Source organism: Chelonoidis abingdonii, chromosome 5 (genome assembly GCF_003597395.2).
Source record: "Chelonoidis abingdonii isolate Lonesome George chromosome 5, CheloAbing_2.0, whole genome shotgun sequence".
Taxonomy (NCBI): Eukaryota; Metazoa; Chordata; order Testudines; family Testudinidae; genus Chelonoidis; species Chelonoidis abingdonii.
This window is the reverse complement of record NC_133773.1, coordinates 12,411,474-12,430,473: the sequence shown is the minus strand read 5'-3', so window position 1 is coordinate 12,430,473 and position 19,000 is coordinate 12,411,474. Positions and strand designations below refer to the sequence as shown.

The 19,000-nt window shown below is 51.6% G+C and overlaps 1 protein-coding gene across 1 annotated transcript in view; it reads left to right on the top strand.

Annotated features, from left to right (window-relative positions):
• Positions 1-17,970, top strand: part of LOC116814586 (interleukin-8-like) — a 30,388-nt gene extending 12,418 nt beyond the window's left edge. Inside the window, exon 4 of the mRNA XM_032762317.2 lies at positions 17,602-17,970. Coding sequence (XP_032618208.1) covers positions 17,602-17,704 — 103 coding nt within the window. The 3' untranslated portion in view covers positions 17,705-17,970. The remainder of the gene's footprint in view (positions 1-17,601) is intronic.
• Positions 17,971-19,000: the final 1,030 nt, after the last annotated feature.

Below are 19,000 nucleotides of genomic sequence, written 5' to 3'. Positions count from 1 at the left end.
GCCTTTTGGCTGCTAGCCGTGCTGGGTAGTTGTGTAACATGATTATTGCTGGCTCTGGCTCCAGGGTAATGTGCTTACTTTATTTTCTGAGCCGTGGTTAAATAATTGGTGTTTTCTTGGTGGCTAACTGCTCTGGATTCTGTGGTTACACACCATGATCGGACTTACTTGGAGTGATCTAGTTACTATTATTAGCCTGTTTCTTCCCTCCTTTCCTTTTCCCATCACTGGAATCATTTTGGCGTGTCTCCCACTAGGACGTTATGTTTGTTCCTTTGGGTTGGTTCACCACCTATCTGCAAAACTGGGATGCCTTCTCCTTGGTTCGGTATGTTTTGGGAGAGGACACAAAGCACAGGGCCTGCTCGTGTTCTGCCCAATCAGTGGGCCACACGTCCTCCTCAAAACAAATGTCTCTGTTAAGTAGGTTGTCTTGCCATGTAGGAACAGCACCGCCCAGGGTATCTCATGAGGCTCTAGAGAAGAGCTCCTCACCTTGCTCCCCTATCAGGAAGCAAAATCACCTTATGCACGATGCTGTTGGTATCCTGACTCCAGCCCATCTGGCTTAGTGTAGTAGAACAGAGCTGTGGAGTTCTATCCCCAGACACTGCATCACTGCCACTGTCATGACTCTAAGATGAGTGATTTTGGGACAATGCTCTAGAATCCACCCCCCGTCATACTTTTCCTTACTAGGGATGGCAAATGCCTGTCCTAACTAGCCAGGGAGAAAATATCAGGACCTTGTCAGAACAAATTCTTTTTAACCACCTCACAAGTGCGAAGCGTATTCATCTTTGGCCAAAACTGGACAAAACATAGTGAACAGATACTAAAAAAAAAAAAAAAAAAAAGCACCCCAAACCTTTCCATCTCCAGCGTCAGCTCCTTCATAGCACAAGCCTCATTAAAGAACATTATGCACAGACCTCTGCTTCCACTGACAGCTCCTTTAAAGCCTGCAGTGTAATGTCAGGCCTTTTTTAAAATACCATTTTCAAAACACCAGTGGAGTGCAATGTTGGTTTTGGTTCATGGGGACAGAGAGGATGATGCTTATCATCAGACATTTCTGATCTTGCTATTTTCTAAATGGTTTCCACTGGGCTTGATTTTGACCCCCATTGTGATGTGGGCCCGATGTGAAGGGCATTGAGCGCTGTTGCCCAAATCTTGACCCGATGCCAGAGTTGAGAAGCTGGGTGGATGTGCAGCTATGAAGCAAGAATTCTTCTCCCAGGCCAGCTGTGGCTACTCAAACCCAGTGCCTGGAATATCCTCCGCAGCTCCTTTGCACAGTCTTCTGCAGGGATTGAAAAAGGATCCATATAATAACGAATCCTTGGCCTCTGCCCATCACCCCTGCCTGTACCATGCCTTCCCACACCTGTGCTGCAACTCATGCTCAGGTGAGAAACTCTGGTTGACCCCTTCACACTCAGGCTCCCCATCACATGGCAGAACCCACATCACGTTTCTGCCTGGCAAGTCTCCAGCCACCCTGTGAAGGAATAGGGCTGGGATTCACCTTCAGAGCTTTTCTCAAAGTATTCCTGTTCCTAGTTCTGACTGCATCTTTCATGTTCCAGTGTTACCTTACGGTGAGTTTGTTATAGATCCCCACTGTGCCTGATCCACAGAGGATATGAGTCTGTTATTGCCTCCACCAGAGAACCTGGCTCTGAGGTGACAACCACCATCTTGGCTGACAAAACTGGTGTTGGACCTGAGATCTTTAGAGCTAAAAGCCATGAGTTACTGAGGCTGAGCTAAAGTCCCCTAGCTAGGCCTGTAGCAGACTCCTATCCTATGTAGAAGGGGCACGGCCGGGGGAGACCTGTAACACACACTCCCTAGTGGATTACACAAGTCCTACTGCTGTAAACATCCCCACATCGCAAATTCTTCTTTGCACATCAGCAAAATCTGCAATCTTATTGCTCTAACAGTCATGGAAAGTGAACACAGAATGGGCATAAGCCTGAATGAAGAGAATTCAGTTCAAGGCAATATTTATCTATCATTTTTGCACTCCAAGTACATCTCTAATTTCTCTGTCATTCAATGTGTGGTAGGTGTTTGTAAAAGGCCTCAAAACTAGTTCAGGGCAGGTTTAACTTTCAGGCCAAGGTCCAGGTCAATTCTTGGGCAAGTTAAACACTTTGGTCACAGGGTTAAGACATTCTGATGCGTCATAGTTGTCCTTCTGCCTTGCATTACAACAAATGGGTTTAGTTAGTTACAACACAGGAAAGTGAACTGGAAGTGACTGAGGAAAAAGGTTCCTACTCCCTGAATAATATTGCTGAAGTTAAATGTTTGCTGACAAGTCATGTTTGCTGATCAAGGAGGTCTTCCTTCTAGATGTAATTAAGCAATTCTCAATGGTGTCTTTTAGCTCCTTAATGCAATGGGTTGCTGCTGCCTCTTTCATGAGTTAAGATTACCTCATTCCTGGAGGATGCCTGAAACTCAACTTCACCTTTAAAAAATAAATGTATCTTAAATAGAAGCTCTGATGAACTAATGCTGTATCATATTGGAATTCACCAAAAGGCAAGTTAGTGACACAATTTTTTCAGGGTGAACCTTCTAGTAAGTAAGTGTCAGTTGACGTCGTAAGAACGATTTTTCCTTTAAAAATGCACTCACGTATTTTATCCCACATGGGATGGGAACTGTCCAGCAAGGACTGTAACACATATCAAAAGAGGTCTTGTCAACTTTCTATTCAGCTGCATGAGACTTTAGAAAGCTGTTGCTGGAAATACAGTTATTCCATTAAAAGGTGAAGTCCCATACTGCACTCTGGCAGCACTAGTGAATATCCCATTATCCAAGATTTGGAAGTAGCATGGTTATTTTCTTAAAAGTGACAGAATATTTCGTAATTCCAAGTAAAATTAGATTTTACTACAGGTGGCTTGGTTATGGTTTTGTTTGAACTTAAAGAGCATTTTTTCATATACTAAAGTTCTCAGCTACTCTTTTATCAAAAAATATATCTCTTGCTAAATGCAAAAGCAGGCAATAAATAGTTTTGCTTGATGATTTCTATGATTTCAGATTTTAACAAACTATTGTACACATTTGACAAGGTGGCAGAAAATTGATTGTACTTAAGAAAGTACTGCTCAAGACTTCTGTGTGAAACCAGTGGAATTGGAGGTACCTAAAAGAGGCACTTGTACTCCCCAGAGAACTTGAAACTGCTGCGGTATGCTTTGCATGTCTATTATTAATTTCTGACATACTTTTGTCAATAGACCTGTTATGGGGCATAAACTGCTGCTTGCAGGACTTTACAGTTCTGTTCCTGCTATAGGACATAAATCATTCTATATGCCAAAATTCCCTCTCTATAAGAAACATATAAGTAAGTGGGCTACACTGCTCTACCAGCTGCGATTACTGTTGCCAGAATAGGCCCAACATGTATCATTCAAAAACTTTCAGAAAAGTCAAATAAAAATAAAACCTGATCCATTTAAGCATCAATTGTTTACGCATTCTTTGTCCACCTAAAGCACCAACTAAAGTCAACCCGAACCCCATTGATGTCTATGAGAGTCTTGCCACTAATTTCAAGGAAGCCAGGATTTTGCCCAGTGGCCCATTCTGCTCCTGCTGAAACCAAAGTGAGTTTTGCTGTTAATTTTAATTGGACCTAGATTGAGTCCCAGAACAGACCTGCTATTGATCTGTTATTTTGAAATGGGAGAAAAGATGTTCAACTGTTCCCCGCAGTTTGGAATGTGTTGTCGTTTTCAGGTGTTTCTGTAATTTGCCCATAAGGCTGCTCAGCAAGAAACGTTTAGGGCTGCCATAGCTGTCAGATTAGACAGACATCTCACCCACTGGTCAACTACATTTTAGGCATTAGTGTAATTTAAATAAATAATAAGGTTATGTCAATGACGTGGAATGAACGATTCCCTCCCTCCAACTATGTGCTTTCAGTCATTTGCAATAAACCAGATATGGAGTTTTAGTTTTGATAGAGAACAGTGAAATCTGAGCTCCTCATCAGATGAGGAGGAAGACCACCCCTGGATTAATCTAACAGCTAACTGTGCTTGCTGTGCCAATAAATATATGACCTCCCGAATGTCACTATACTGTTTACTTTCTTAGCTTCCCCTTTCCTGTACAAATTTTGCAATTATGGAGAGCATGAGCCTGCAGATGGAAAAAACCCTCAGAGTCATCTTAAAATACAGGGCCTATACTGCTTCCTATCAAATCATGCTGATGGTGCAGACTGATTGTGTGAATGCTGCCATGGAGTGTTAGAATAAGTGAACTAGTTTAATAGAGGGAGTGTTAGAGGCCTAATAAAAAGCTATGCCACTGAATGGAGAAGCAATGTGCACTAAGATCCCAGGAACTAGCCTGGGCAGGGAGTTGGATGGAGACAGTACATTACAGGGCCGCCCAGAGGATTCAAGGGGCCTGGGGTCTTCAGCAGCAGGAGGCCCTTGCCGCTGAATTGCCTCCGAAGACCTAGTGCTTTGGCAGTGGGTCCCAGGGCGGAAGGAGCCCCCCACTGTGGGTCTTCGGGGCACTTCAGCAGCGGGTCACTGGGTGGAAGGACCCCCCACCACCGAATTTCCACCGAAGATCCGGAGCAGAAGAAGCTCCATGGGGCCCGGGCCCCACAAGAGTTTTCCGGGGCCCCCGGAGCGAGTGAAGGACCCCGCTCTGGGCCCCCAAAAAACTCTCATGGGAGCCCCTGTGGGGCCCGGGGTCTGGGGCAAATTGCCCCACTTGCCCCTCCACCCTGGGCGGCTCTGGTACATTAAATACGAGGAACAAATCTGCCCTCTGCTACACCTGTTCACCCAGTCGCTTCACTGTAACCAAGCGCAGAATTTGATACATGGCGTCATCACCTTTAGCTGATGTGTACAGGCCAAACCCTATGTGCACTATGTGGGTCTGCCCCTGCCTTCATTACACAAGGGGCACAGGATCTGCCCCTCTGCACTGCCCGGCAGCCTACTTTGTTGTCATTACATATTGATCAGTAGTAAAATGACTTGTGTATGAGGAAATACTTCTCCCAACTGACCCCAGAGCTCTCCCCACCCCCACCAGATCACTGATACTCAGCTCGGGGTTGAAACCGATTTTGGAATTGAAGGAGTTTGAAGGACACAAACTCCAGCAGGATTCTAGGCTGAACTATGTCATCATTCCCCCCTCAAGCTTAGAAATCACAGGACTGTGCATATCTCAGACCCCCCAGGTTGGTGGCTGCGCCCAGTTCCCGTCCCCTTCCCCGCCCCGCCCCCCTGCACCGGGCGATTCACTGGCTAGGACAGTGGTGGCCGAACTGTCTGAGCCTTGGAGTCGCATGTGACAATCTTCAGAAGTTCAAGAGCCGGTCGCACCTGCCGGGGCTCAGCACTTCAGTCCGGGGGACCGTCCTGCCCTGGTGAAGCACATGAGGGTCACATGCCCCCCTAGACTTTTGCCGGGGTTTGCTGGCCCTGCTCGGTCACATGGTGTCACCAGGCTCTCTCCCTACAGGGCAGCTGCTGGAACCAGCAAGCCGGGAGCTGTGGCCTGGGAAGAGGCAGAGGAACAGCTGGGCGCTGCAGGGAGCCGCTGCCTTTGCTGCTGCCTCTCCGCGTGCAGCTAAAGCAGCGCCCCCTCCCCGCAGCTTCGCGCTGTTCGCCGCCAGGTCTCCGCTGGCAGCTGCCGCCTGGGAGCTGCAGGGAGGGGCCCCAGAGCCCGGGTAAGGCGGCAGGGGAGCCCGGGGCGCAGGACTCCCGCTGCTGGGATGGGGACAAACCTTTCAATTGTCCCGTCCCCCCAGCGAGCACCAGTTCTCGCTGCCAGAAGCCGCTGGTTCACCCCACGGCAGGGAACGGGCGGGAGGGTGTGTCAGCCCGTGTGGCCCCCCGGGGCTACGAGACCACGTGAAGCTGAAACCCACCAGCGACCTCCTCCCCTGGCTCCCCCCTGCTGCTGCTCGGCCGGCCCGTGTGGCCCCCGCTCTGCTCGGGGCGCCCTGGTGGCGCTGGGCAGATCCCCGAGTCCAGCCCTTGGCGCGGGACCGGGGCAGGCGGGGCCCGGCTGAAGCGGGTTTCTCCGGCTGCTCCGCCCCCTCTGTCCCGGGAATTTCCCGGCCGGGTCCCGCGGGAATAATGCCGGCTGCGGGGCCGCTGCGGGCTCAGAGCTCGAGCGAGCCCTAGATCCACACCGAGCCTCCGGCCGCCAGCCCGAACCATGAACCGTCCGCGAGCGTGTCGCACCCCGGCTAGCGCCCGCTGCTGCTGGGCTGCTGCTGGCTTGGGCTGCCTGCGACCGCGCGGTGCCGGTAATAAGGGGCCGCTCGCGCCGGGTGCCCGGCTGGGGGAGTCTCGCTCCCACTGGGGTCTGCGGAAGACCCCGGACCGGATCCAGGTGGCGCGAGAGCGGGCGGATGCGGGGGATTCCCTTGGGGGTGGGGGGGAGGATGGAACCCGCCCCCGCCCCCCCCCCCCCCCCCCCCCCCCCCCCCCCCCCCACCCCCCCCCCCCCCTCCCCCCCCCCCCCCCCCCCCCCCCTCCCGCCCCCCACCCTACAGGGTGGTTCCTGAAGAGCCTGCACGGATGCCGGGAGTAGTGGAGGGGTGGCGGAATGGATGGACTTGTCAGGGTCGCGAGAGCCGGACGGATGCCGGGGAGTGCCCGGCCGGGGCATGACCGGCACCCAGGGGTGTCCCGCCCCACAGCCCCCGCAGATATCGTTACCGCGGCTACGAGCTTGACTCTGTCCCCCTCCCCGAGCGCGCCTCCCGTTTTATTTAGGCGCGAGCCTGCGTGGCCAAGGGCCGCAGAACCGAGGACCGCGGTGACGCCACGCCCAAGCGCGTCGCCCACCTGTGACGTGATCGCTAGAGGGGCCTCACTGCGAGGGCCAAAGTCAGTAAGTGTCGGGCCCTTCTGCCCGCCGCAGCCTGCGCCCCGCCCAGCTCCGCCAGCCCCGCGCTCACTCCGCTTTCCCCTCTGCCGCCCCGCAGATACCGACGATAACACGGCAAGAAAGCTGCGTCCTGATCCCAACCTGCGCCCGGTCATTCGACGGCACCCCACAGAGCAGAACATGTACCTGCCGGGGTGTCCTCTCTTGCTGTTTAAATAGTGGGCCGGTTCCCGCGGTGCAGACTCCAAGGTCCGGTGCCCGTCAGCGGAGTGGGCAGCAGTACGCGGGCCGAACAGGTGTCCGGGTGCAGGACAGAGATAGACTGGACCCATTGAGTCGGAGACAAGTGGATCCGCTCATACAAACCGCGGCCCGAGTGCCGATCAGTCCAGCTCCATGTAGGGGGAGAACCTAGCCCAGATTATGTACGGAAAACGAGTAAAGAAGTCTGTGCGCTCGCCAGCACCCCGGGCTGCACCTGGGGCTGGGGGGTCCCTGCACTAAATCGCCATTGGATCTAGCTGTAAGCACGGCTCCTATCCCGTGACAGCACACAGCCTCCCCGGAGGCAGGAGCAGTGCACAGGAAGGAGCGGGGCTGTAGAAGTGGACAGGCTAGGTCAGACATGATCCGGGAGGTCTTCCAGTTCTTCTAAGCGCGCTCTGTTTGCCGACTGTTTGGCAGTAATCTACAACTGTGAGGGACAGAGAAATAACAGCTCTACAAAGAAACGAACCTGTGTAGGGGAAAACCGAGTGAGCGAAATGGAAACTGAGGCTGACAAACTAGCCATGCTCAGCTCTACTCTTTGAGCGGCTGAGAGCAGCCTGCTCCGTCAACTTCACCGTTACCACTGAGTATTACAACCTGCTTATGTTTAGTAATATACTCCGCTAAGTTCGCAACAGCTAGGAACGTAAGCCTTTAGATCTCCCTGACACCTGGAGGCTAAGCAGCATAAGTGCTACCAATAGTGCTGTCGTTAATCAGTACAGCCCACAGCCCATCCCTAGAGCCCTGAGCAGCATCAAAGATAACAGAACCCGAGCTGTGCTTCAAATTCGAGGCCGATTGTCAGGATGCCTGCTGGCTTGTGAATAACCAGAGCTTCAGATTCTGGAGCTGCCAAGCGTTTAGCCTCTGAGCCCACAAATATGAAGGATTCCAAAGTGAAATCCAATTTGAACAAGCACAGTAACTTGCTACAGTCCTGAAATGTGCTGCCAAGGCACATGTCCCTGGGACACACAATCACTTGCTTGCTTGGGTGAAACAGCCTAGCAGCTGCTCTCCTTTCACAGAAAAGCAATCTTTGTGAGAACCTGGCTTCCAGTCACTAGCTGAAGTTTCTGCAAACTCTTTAGGGCTCTTTTGATGAGTGTTAAGTTATTTCTATGCAATTTCAATATTTGGTATTTATGCTGAAGGTTTGAGAACAGTGATGTTCTGAACACCCTTGGACATTTTATGTCTGCATTGTATGACATACTGTCATGTTCTGTGTAGAAGAGGTATTACAAATTGTACTGCACTAGAATGCTGTAATTGTGAGACTGGTGGGAGTTACACCTAAAATAAATATTTTCTGATTAAAAGTGGTTGAGTCGTCAACTCAGTTAAGTGTTCATGTCCCTGTGTCTGTCCCAGTGGGACCCTGGGAAAAGTGTGGTGTGGTGGGAATTGGTCTAGGATACACACCTGCCTTCAAGCTTCATCCTTTTCCCTATCTTATTTAATGTTTGTCTGCATTTAACAGATTCTTGGGTCCAGAGTTGCAATATTTAAACTCCACATCTGCAGACCTCATTGTGAAGGGAAATTCAGCCTCAGAAAGTGGTTTGTGGCTATGAAAGCTGCAAGCATTTGCACATTTGCTTAACTTGCCATGCGACTACTCACGTGCTTAAAGCACTGTGCAAGATCAGGCACATAATGATTCTTTGCTGTTATAGGAAACAAGACAGCTCCAAGGAAAATGAGCATAGAAGACGCTTACTTTATATATAAAGTAATTGTCAGGACATATGCATGCTCTAGCTGTTTTTTTGTTTTGTTTGTTTGTTTTTAAAGGAAAAAAAAAAGGCAGGGTGCTTAACTGTAGACATTTGTAAAAGTGCTGTGTCCCTGTCATAAACAGATGGTTAATGCCTCTTTTACCTGTAAAGAGTTAAGAAGTTCACTTAGCCTAGCTGACACCTGACCAGAGGAACCAATGGGGGAACAAGATGCTTCAAAAGGAAGGAGAGAAGTTTCCTTTGTTTAGAGTCAGTTTCAGTTTTGGCTGTTTATTTTCTTTTTGTGACTTTGTCTTTGTGCAATTAGAGGAATAATCAAATTGGGAATTCTTTTGTGTACTAAGTTTTTGCTCAGGGGAACATCCTCTGTGTTTTGAATCTGTTGTCTGTGAGAGTAGCTGGTATGCTAATCTCTCCCAGAGGTTTTTTCTTTCCTTTTACCTTTCTTTTCTTTAAAAGTCTTATTTTTAAGAACCTGATTGATTTTTCCTTGTGTTAAGATCCAAGGGAATTGGATCTGGACTCACCAGGAATTGGTGGGGGAAAGGAAAGGAGGGGATAGCTCAGTGGTTTGAGCATTGGCCTGTTAAACCCAGGATTCTTAACATCGGAGCATTGATCCAGATCTGCAGAAGCCTGGCTTCACCCCTTCCCTATCTAACTCATTTGGCCAGTGAAGTTAAAGGAAGCAACTAGTTGGTAACAACAACAAGATGGAGTGTGTTTGTGTGTATGTGAGTGCATGAGTGTAATATAGATCATATGCATATGATACAGTGTTGATTGATGCATGTATTACCAATGAATGTGGTGTTTGCCTTATTCCCCCTGAAAAGATCCTGTGCAGTACTTTAAGTACAACAACCCCACCTCCCCCTGCAGCCAGACTCTCCTCCCTCCCCCCTGCTGAGCTCCAACCACTTTCACTTGGTCCTCCCTGCAGACCCCCATTGACCCTTCACCTGGCACCTCCCTGAGCATAGAGATCTCCCACTGAGCTGCCTGCACCCAGACTGCCCCCCACAGAACCCTCTTACTCCCCACATAGAACCCTCTTAGTCCCATCTGGATACCCCCATGCTAAGTCCCTCTGCACCTGGATCTTGCTGCCAGGCTCAGCCTCCCTGTCCACACCTGGTGTGCTTGGCACAAAAGGGGCAGGGCCTCAGGGTGTTTGTGGGGCAGGCCTGGCCCTTGTGCTGTGTCAGGGTCAGCTTCAGCCTCACTGCCAAGTCCCTGTCCCAGGGGGGTGGGGGAGGCTGCAGGGTGTTTTCTCACCTCCATGCAGCCAGTGGCCTATGCTCCCCACTGCCATGGTGGAGCCTCCACATTTATTTATTATTAAAAAAAATCAGAATTTTAAAATATTATGCACAGAATTTGATGCAGAATTCCTTCAGGAGTATGGGGCACTGTACAGCTCTGATGGTAGGACTGTGAAGGGGGTGCTGAACAGTAGGGGATCTGTGGGTGGGGAGCTGCGCAGGGAGTATGGTGGGCAGGGTGCTGTGTTATTGTGGTGGGATGTCAGCAGGAGAGGTCTCTAGGCAGTGGGTGCTGGGCATAGGGATCTGTGGGGGAAGTCTCTGGGTGAGGGGGCACTGGCATAAGAGCAGGGCACTGGGGAAGGGTCACGCTGGCAGTGCAGGGCTGGGCAGGCCAGTGTGCATCTAGCAGTTTGGGGTTTGTAAACAGTGCCCTTGTACTGGGCTGAGTGGGGCCACTCCGGCTGCGTTGCATCTCATTGACCACAACCGACCCCTCACTCTGCGGATCGCCCTCCATCACATGCCCTATTTCCCCAATGGAGGCCCACAAAAAGTTAATCTGGCCCTGCATCATGGTATTTTACTGTTTTCTTAAAGCCAGAAGGAGTTAAAGCAAGCAGAATATAGTCACTCTGTCCAATAGAGATATGACCTTACATTCCTAGACTCATCAAGGAAACCTGCACGTCACCGTAAACAGGCAAGTGTGGGAACTTAATTTCATAAGGGCTGGAAACTGAGGCCCGGTCTACAATATGCGTTTATACCGAATTTAGCAGCGTTAAACCGATTTAACCTTGCACCTGTCCACACAACGAAGCCCTTTATATCGAGATAAAGGGCTCTTAAAACTGATTTCTGTACTCCTCCCCGACGAGGGGAGTAGCGCTGAAATCAGTATTGCCATGTTGGATTAGGGTTAGTGTGGCCGCAACACACAGCACCGCCCGCAGGTTAGCTGATGTCTAGCAGCAGGGCACCCGGCTTTCTCGGGGAAAGGTAAGTGTTTCTTGCACCGCAATGTTAATGCAGGTTTGGAAACATGAAAACTTCGATCTTTCCCAATTTTTTCATCGGGCCGAGCTAGGCGCATGGCAGTTTCGTTGTTAACTGGAAACTCTCCCCGATTGGGTAAACCAAAAAATTACGGGATATTCCAACTTGGATGCGCTTAGTGTGAGGGAGGGAATATCGATGAACTGTAATTTCATGTGCCTGAATGGCACCTCGCCGCCCCCCCCCCAATCTATTGACACGTTCTTTGGTTTATTTGGTCTGGGGCAGCCAGGGAATGTAACGGTGCCGTCTCTGTTGCTTTAGTTGGGCGGAGCGGGCCCAGCTGCCCTCCCCCCGCTGCACGCTTGCTGGTGGAACACAGAACAGCTGCCTGCTTCAATGCTATAGCTGCTAGCCCGATTGAGCTGGATCCTTACTCCCATGCTCTTAATGAGGCTTGGAGGCCAGTGGTGTCGTAGCCGGCCCTGGTGCGCGTTGTGGGTCCCAATTAAGAGTGCTTGGATGATCAGCTGGGTTTTTAATCACGACATACAATTCAGAATGGCCTTTATAGGCCCCCTTTGAATAAGGTGATAGTCATGTTTCTTGTTATCGTTGGCCAGCTGTGAACTGTTATTAGCATACCAGCGGGTGTGTGTAGTGTCTGATTCTAACGTGCACTGGGTGGTGCACTGGCTGTGCCCTTCCACCGTGTGCTCCTGTTGCCCCGCGAGAAGTCGTTTGCGGTGCTATTTCCCTAGAGCACCCGCTCCATGAGCTACGGAGAGCCAGCTGAAGGTCTTTGCTCCGTCACTTCTGTGAGGGAGAGAGCTTGACTGGGTGTGCTATCTGTGCACCTGGAGCGGGCAGTGGTGTTTCCCAGCTTCACCCAGGTAACCCTGCCCAGTGCTGCGGCAAGCCATTGTGTCGTGGCAACAGGTGGGTGGCCCGGGGGCAGGCTGCTACGCACCACATACGGTGCTGGCGTCAGGTGTAAAGGCCCCAACCGTCAGTACCGCTTGGGTTGGGTAGGACGGGGCCGTGTCCTACCCTTTCAGGTACACCGGCACTTGCAGTCGAGCAAGCCTGGGCTCAGACGGGTCCCCCTGCCCCACCCGGGCCGGGTTGGTTGGGTTGAGGAGCCGGGGTGGACTGGACTGGAAGGCCTGGGGACTGATCGCCACACTCAGGCTGTGGGGCCTTTGCTTTGCTGACTCAACTGTTACACTGCACAGTTAATTTTCGAATTAGCTTAAACGATATTACAAAACAAATCTAATAAATCGGTTACTATGTCGACGTCCACAGGGGACTGTGGTCCTGAAATCGATGTTTTACGTCCATGGTCCAACTACCATCGATTTCGAAGCGGTTGCACTTGGGTAGCTGTTCCTCAGCATATCCATAGTTCACTTCCGTTGCGTTGGAGCACAGTGCTGATGGGGCAGAAAACATTTCCCTGGTGGTGCTGGGTACAGCCTTCACCCTCCCTTTGTGAAGGCAGCAGACAACCCTTTTGGCTGCCTTTTTGTTCGCGAGCGATGCGTGCATTGAGCAAACGCATAGCCAGCAATCTTTCCCTTTTTTTTCACATGTGGGGGGAAATAACTGAGGAGCTGTTCCTGACACCAGACACTATGTGTTTGAACCTACAGACATTTGGGAGCTCAGCCAAGAATGCAATAATTTTCACGAGACTGCTTGTGAACTGTGGGATAGCTGGAGTCCTCAGTACCCCCTCCCTCCCTTCATGAGCGGTCCATTTGCGGTCTCTGGCTTCCGTTCGTCTGTCACGCAGCGTTGGTTCTTCTGGAGTTTTTTATTCAAACGCTTTGGCATTTCTGTGGATTCACTGTTGTTCTGGTACGGGGGTGTTACAACAGGTATTGTCTCCCAATACGCGCGATTCAGACTCTACGTATGTATCTCCCGTACGGTCTATGCTGGAGCTCTTTTTCGATTTCAGACTGCATCGCCGCAGATGCTGATCAGAGCTCCACGCTGGGCAGCAGGAAATGTAATTCAAAGTTCACGGGCTTTTCCTGTTTACCTGCCCCGCTGATCTCGAGTTCAGATTGCTGTCCAGAGCGGTCAGTGCTGCACTCTGGGATGCCACCCGAGTGCACATAACGTCGATTTCTGTCACACCAGAACCCTAATCCGAGTTTATCGCTATCGAATTTAGCGCTATCCTTCTCGTTTGGAGGAGTTCCGAATCGATTTAGGAGCCGTTTAACTCAATATTATATGCGACGTATGTGAACGATACGCAGGTTAAATCGGTATATCGGCCATTAAACCGATTTAAAGTCGAGTGTAGACTGGCCTCAGCCTGGGGACTCTGAACTAGGGCTCTGAGCGCCGTGTGAACGATTGGTAGGTGCTTCCCTGCGGCTGCTTAGGGATGGGAATCTTTGTTTGTGAGTTAGCCTCAGCTTCCCCCTTTAAGCAAGTAACACCGCTACCTCAAATCAGAGTATCACCTGTTCAATCACTGGAACACCCAGGTAGCTCAGCCGGGGACATTGGTTGCAGGGTATTGTAGCTGGACTGGTCCAGGGCAGGAAAGAGAGAGGAGAGTTTGGTGAAGCGACGGCTTTGTTGGACAATTCTGTTGGAGTAAGGACAGCTCTTGAGCGTCTCCGAGCTCTTCTTTCTTGTGGTCTGGCGAGAAGTTGCGTGTCCAAGCTATACAATGTGGGGCAAGATTGTTAAGGTAAGGCGTTACACGTTTGTAAAGATGAGTTAAATGAAGTGGCATGAAGGGCCAATGAGGACTGACTATGGGGTTATTTTAGGCAGCAGGGTTTGTTCCAAGTGTATCGTTGTGATGTCATGAACCAGCGTCTGTTAAATCCATGGTTTTTGGTTATGTTCTCACTACGGGTTTATTCGATTTACATTAACCGGTTTTTTTTAAAACAGTTGTATAAAGGTCTAGTGCACGTGCGCCACTAAGCACATGAATTCATGGTGGCATCCATGTACGAGGCTGCGTCGATTACCAGAGCTGTGGTAGTTGCACTGTGGGTATTTATCCATAGTTCCGCGGTCCTCCCTGCCATTGGAATTCTGGGATTGACTCACATGTTGTGGAGCAAAAACAGTTGTTGCAGGTGATTCTGGGTATAAATGCCGTCACTCATTCTTCCTCTGTGAAGCAACGGCAGACCGATCATTTTGCCTTTCCTCTGGATTGCCCTTGCAGATGCAATGCATGGTATCCTGGAAGCCCATTTAAGCCTTTTTCAGAATAAGAGAGAGATAGCCAGAGTAAACGCGTATCCGTTCCACATCGAACGTCGCATTAATATTGAGTTTAAACGGCTCCTTAATTCGATTTCGGAACTCCTCCTAAACGAGAAGGAGTAGCGCTAAATTCGATAGCGATAACTCGATTAGGGTTCGTGTGACAGAAATCGACGTTGGCCCGTGGGGTGGCATCCCAAGTGCAGCACGACCGCTCTGGACAGCAATCTGAACAATCGGATGCAGGCGGGCAGGTAACGGAAAAGCACTCCGTGAACTTTATGAATTACATTATCCGCTGCCAGGCGTGGAGGCTTCTGATCAGCACGCTGGCGAGTGGCAGTCTGAAATGCGAAAAAGAGCTCCCAGCATAGACCGTGACGGGAGATACTAAGGTCTGAATCGCGTATTGGGAGGACATCTGTTGAAACCAGCTCCGTTACAGAGACACGTAATTGCCAAAGCGTTTGGAAATTAAAACTCCAGGAAAGCACCAGCGCTGCGGACAAGCGTAACGGAAAGCCAGAGACTCAAAAATGGACGCTCATAAGGGAGGGAGGTGGGTACTTGAAGGACTCAGCTATCCCTAAGTTCACAGCATCTCGTGAAATATTATTGCATTCTTGGCTGAGCTCCCAGATGTCTGTGGTTTCAAACACTAGTGGGTCTGGTGTGGTTCAGGAACAGCTTCCTCCGTATTTCCCCCCACCATGTTGAAAAAAAAGGGAGAAGATTGGCTGCTAGTGGCGGTTGCTCTAGCACTCCGCGAAAAAGGACGCCAAAAGGGTTGTCTGCTGCCTTCACAAAGGGAGGGGTGAAGGCTGTACCCAGCACCCCAGGAAGTGTTTCTGCCCCATCAAGGCACTGTGCCGCACACGGAAGTGGCAACTATGGATAGCTGAGGAACAGCTACCACAGTGCATCGCTTTCTGAAATCCGATGGTAGGTCTTGGACCAGCGGGACGTAAACAATCGATTTCAGGATCCCAGCTGTGGATCGCGAAAGCCGTTTATTAGTATTATGTTATGTAAATCGGTTAAGCTAATCGTAAATGTAACTGCAGTGTATAGACTTGAGTCAGCAAGCAAAGGTCCCACCAAGCCTGAGTTGTGCGATCAGCCCAGGCCTTCCTAGTCATCCACCCGGCATTCTTCTACCCACCTCCAGCCGGCCGGGTGGGCAGGGGGACCCGTCCTGAGCCCAGGCTTGCTCGGCTGCAAGTGCCGGTGTACCTGAAAGGGTAGGACATTGCGCACGTCTACCCAACGCCAAGCGGTACTGACGGGTTGGTGGTGCCTTTACACTGACGCCAGCAGGCACGTATTGGGTGGCGTAGCAGCATGCCCTCGGCCGACCCATGTGTCCCAGCCAACTGGCTTTGCCGCAGCACTGCAGGGTTAGCCTGGTGGAGAGCTGGGAAACCCACCCCCGCTCCAAGGTGCACAAGTACACACCAGTCAAGCTCCCCTCACAGAAGTTGTACGCGAGCAAAGACCTTCAGTCATCATGCTCTTCCTGTAGCCTCAATGGAGCGGGCTGCTCAGGGAATAATATGCCGCAGAACGTTCTTGCGCGGGGCCACCAGGAGCCACCGGTGGAAGGGCACAGCCAGCGTGCACACCCATGCACGTTAGAACCACAACACCCGCTGGTGATGCTAAGAACAGTTCACCAAGCTGGCCCAAACGAGATAACAAAGCCTCCACGATAGGGATATCGTGAAACAAGATCTGCGAGAGTGTCAACAAGATCTTTTCTGAACTGCCGGATCATGACCATGACGTTGTACCTCAATGCCATTTTCATGGTAAGAGCGGATACTCCAGGCTATGTCGGGCTACATGCCGGGTAGTACATTGAAGCAGCAGCTGTTTCCTGTGTTCCCAGATGCATGCGTAGCTACGGCCGGACGCGGGCAGCCGGCCGCCTCCCCACCTAAGTCACAAGCGGCAACCGTTTTACATTCCTTGTTGCTGTCCCCGCAGATCCAATAAACCATGAAGCACATTTTGGGTGCCAATTAGTCAACAGTGAATAACGAGTCATGCCAGACCGCCAAGGGGGTTCAGTAACAGCGAACTGCCAAGTTGCTGCTTAGCTGCGCCCGTGATCTGGGAAGTTGTGTCAGTGTTTCCAGCCTGGCACATTGCTGAGTGCTAATGACAACCCCCGCAGAAAGCCGGGTCCCTGCGTCTTAACATCCAGCTAACGCTGCTGGCGCGGGTTCGCTGGTGTGCTGGGCAGGGTTGTCCGAGAAGTGAACCAGTCTCCTAACGGGAGCGACAGCAGCGTGGGCAGAGCTGTGCCTCTGCACCCCAGGGAGAGCCCGCGTGGGAACTAGCCCCTAGCTGCGAGGGAGACTGGGGCACGGCGGGGCACGGGCGGGACCCTCCCGCCCCATCCCGCTCCCTGCTCCAGCCGTTCCCCCACCCCGGCTTCGCTGTAAGAATTGGGGCCACGGCGCCTTCATCGTTAGCCTGAAATAGCTCCACGGAAACCGCTCCCTGCAGGATCCCGGCTCGGTGTGTGCACCGCTACTCCGGGAGCGAAGGTGTCTGGATTTGGGGTTCCGGGCGGGGATCCAGGGCCCCGGGCCAATCCCGGAGCCCAGCCCTTGGGCCCGGGGCAGGCGGGGCCCGGCTGAAGCGGGTTTCTCCGGCTGCTCCGCCCCCTCTGTCCCGGGAATTTCCCGGCCGGGTCCTGCGGGTATAAAAGATCTTGACCACAGTCTCTGGTAAGAACCTTTCACATAGGCCCAAATTCCAGGGCCTGCTCTGAGGCATAAGGCCTAGTTAACAGTGGACAATACATGGCTGAAGAAAAGCTGGGATGAGCAGGGACCAACCTTGTATGTTTCAACCATACATAAAGCTGAGCCAGCCTAACTCCAGGTGCGGAACAGTAATTGGGAGACTTATCAGGAGTTATAGGCACAGAGCTCACTGAGAGGAACCTTGCAGGCTACTCCCTGGTTCTGGAAGAGAATATGGTGCATATTCCCCGGAGGCGGCCAGAGTTCAGGGAGAGGCCTAACATGATAGCATGAGTTATGGCATCCTCCCTCCCAGAGGCCAGTCCTAGTTCACAGGATCGCATTGGTAACCCACACACAATTGTATTTGCTGTGCACTGTTCTTTTTGCTTTAAAACCCTCAAGGAATGCACCCGTGGACCAACCTGCCCCGACTGACGCCTCATTCCTATGGACCGAAAATAAGGATTTAACTTACACGTTGCAAGAGGAGAATTTTGAGGGATAGCACCTGTGAATTAGCAAACATGCTAACCTGGGCTATGGGCGGAGCCATGATGTCATCTTTTAGACTATTGGCCTGTTGTGCTAATTTTGTCTTGCTGCTAGAACCTATCCGGAGGCTTGGGAACTCCCACCCCGGCGCTTCTCTCAGCCCACTGGCACCATATATAATCTGTTGTTATCAATTGTTTAGCAGTGTCTCACTGAGCCTAATAAGCAAAGTGACACTTGGGCAGAGCTGTGCATAATAAACCCGCGTGCTTGACTCTACCTGGTGTCCAACTTCTGTTCAATCAACCAGTCCCAGGTGCTGTCAAGGGAGCAAGTGTGGGTGTCCCAGTGACAATGGGCCAGATTTTATCAGAACTGTCCATTGGTTAGGACTCAGTAGTCCAGGCTATATTATGGGACGAGAAAACCCGGGAGTCACCCAGCATAACAGTTCACATATAATGTTTGCTTGTTCTCTCACCCATCAAACGGGGCTGCAACCTGGGGCTGGCGGAGTAGCGATCCCCACACCGTGCCCGGGATCCCCGCCCGGAACCCCAAATCCAGACACCTTCACTCCCGGAGTAGCGATGCACACACCGAGCCCGGATCCCCTGCCCTGCAGGGAGCGGTTTCCGTGGAGTTTTGATAACCCAGTTTCCTAAACCCGAAAGCGCGTGGTTCGCTATTCGTGTTTAATTACACCTAAAACCGCGTGTGGCAGGGCGGGGCGGCAGCCCGTGTGCCCCGGGCGAGGAAGCGGGCTCGGACCACAGACTGGGATTTGGGGGAGCTATTTCAGGCTAACGATGAAGGCCCCGTGGCCCCAGTTCTTACAGCGAAGCCGGGGTGGGGGAACAGCTGGAGCAGGGAGCGGGATGGGTCCAGCCCGTGCCCCAGTCTCCCTCGCAGCTAGGGGCTAGTTCCCACGCGGGCTCTCCCTGGGGTGCAGAGGCACAGCTCTGCCCACGCTGCTGTCGCTCCCGTTAGGAGACTGGTTCACTTCTCGGACAACCCTGCCCAGCCTGAGCACCAGCGACCCGCCCCAGCAGCATTGGCTGATGTTAAGNGCTGCTGTGTAGCACTGCAGTACCACGTCTGTCAGCAGCATCAGTACACATATGGTGACAGTGAAAAAAGGCTAAATGGGCTCCATGGTTACCATGCTATGGCGTCTGCAAGGGCAATCCAGAGGAAAAGGGTGCAAAATGATCGTCTGCCGTTGCTTTCACAGAGGAAGGAATGAGTGACGACATTTACCCAGAATCACCTGCAACACTGTTTTTGCTCCATCATGCATTGTGATCTC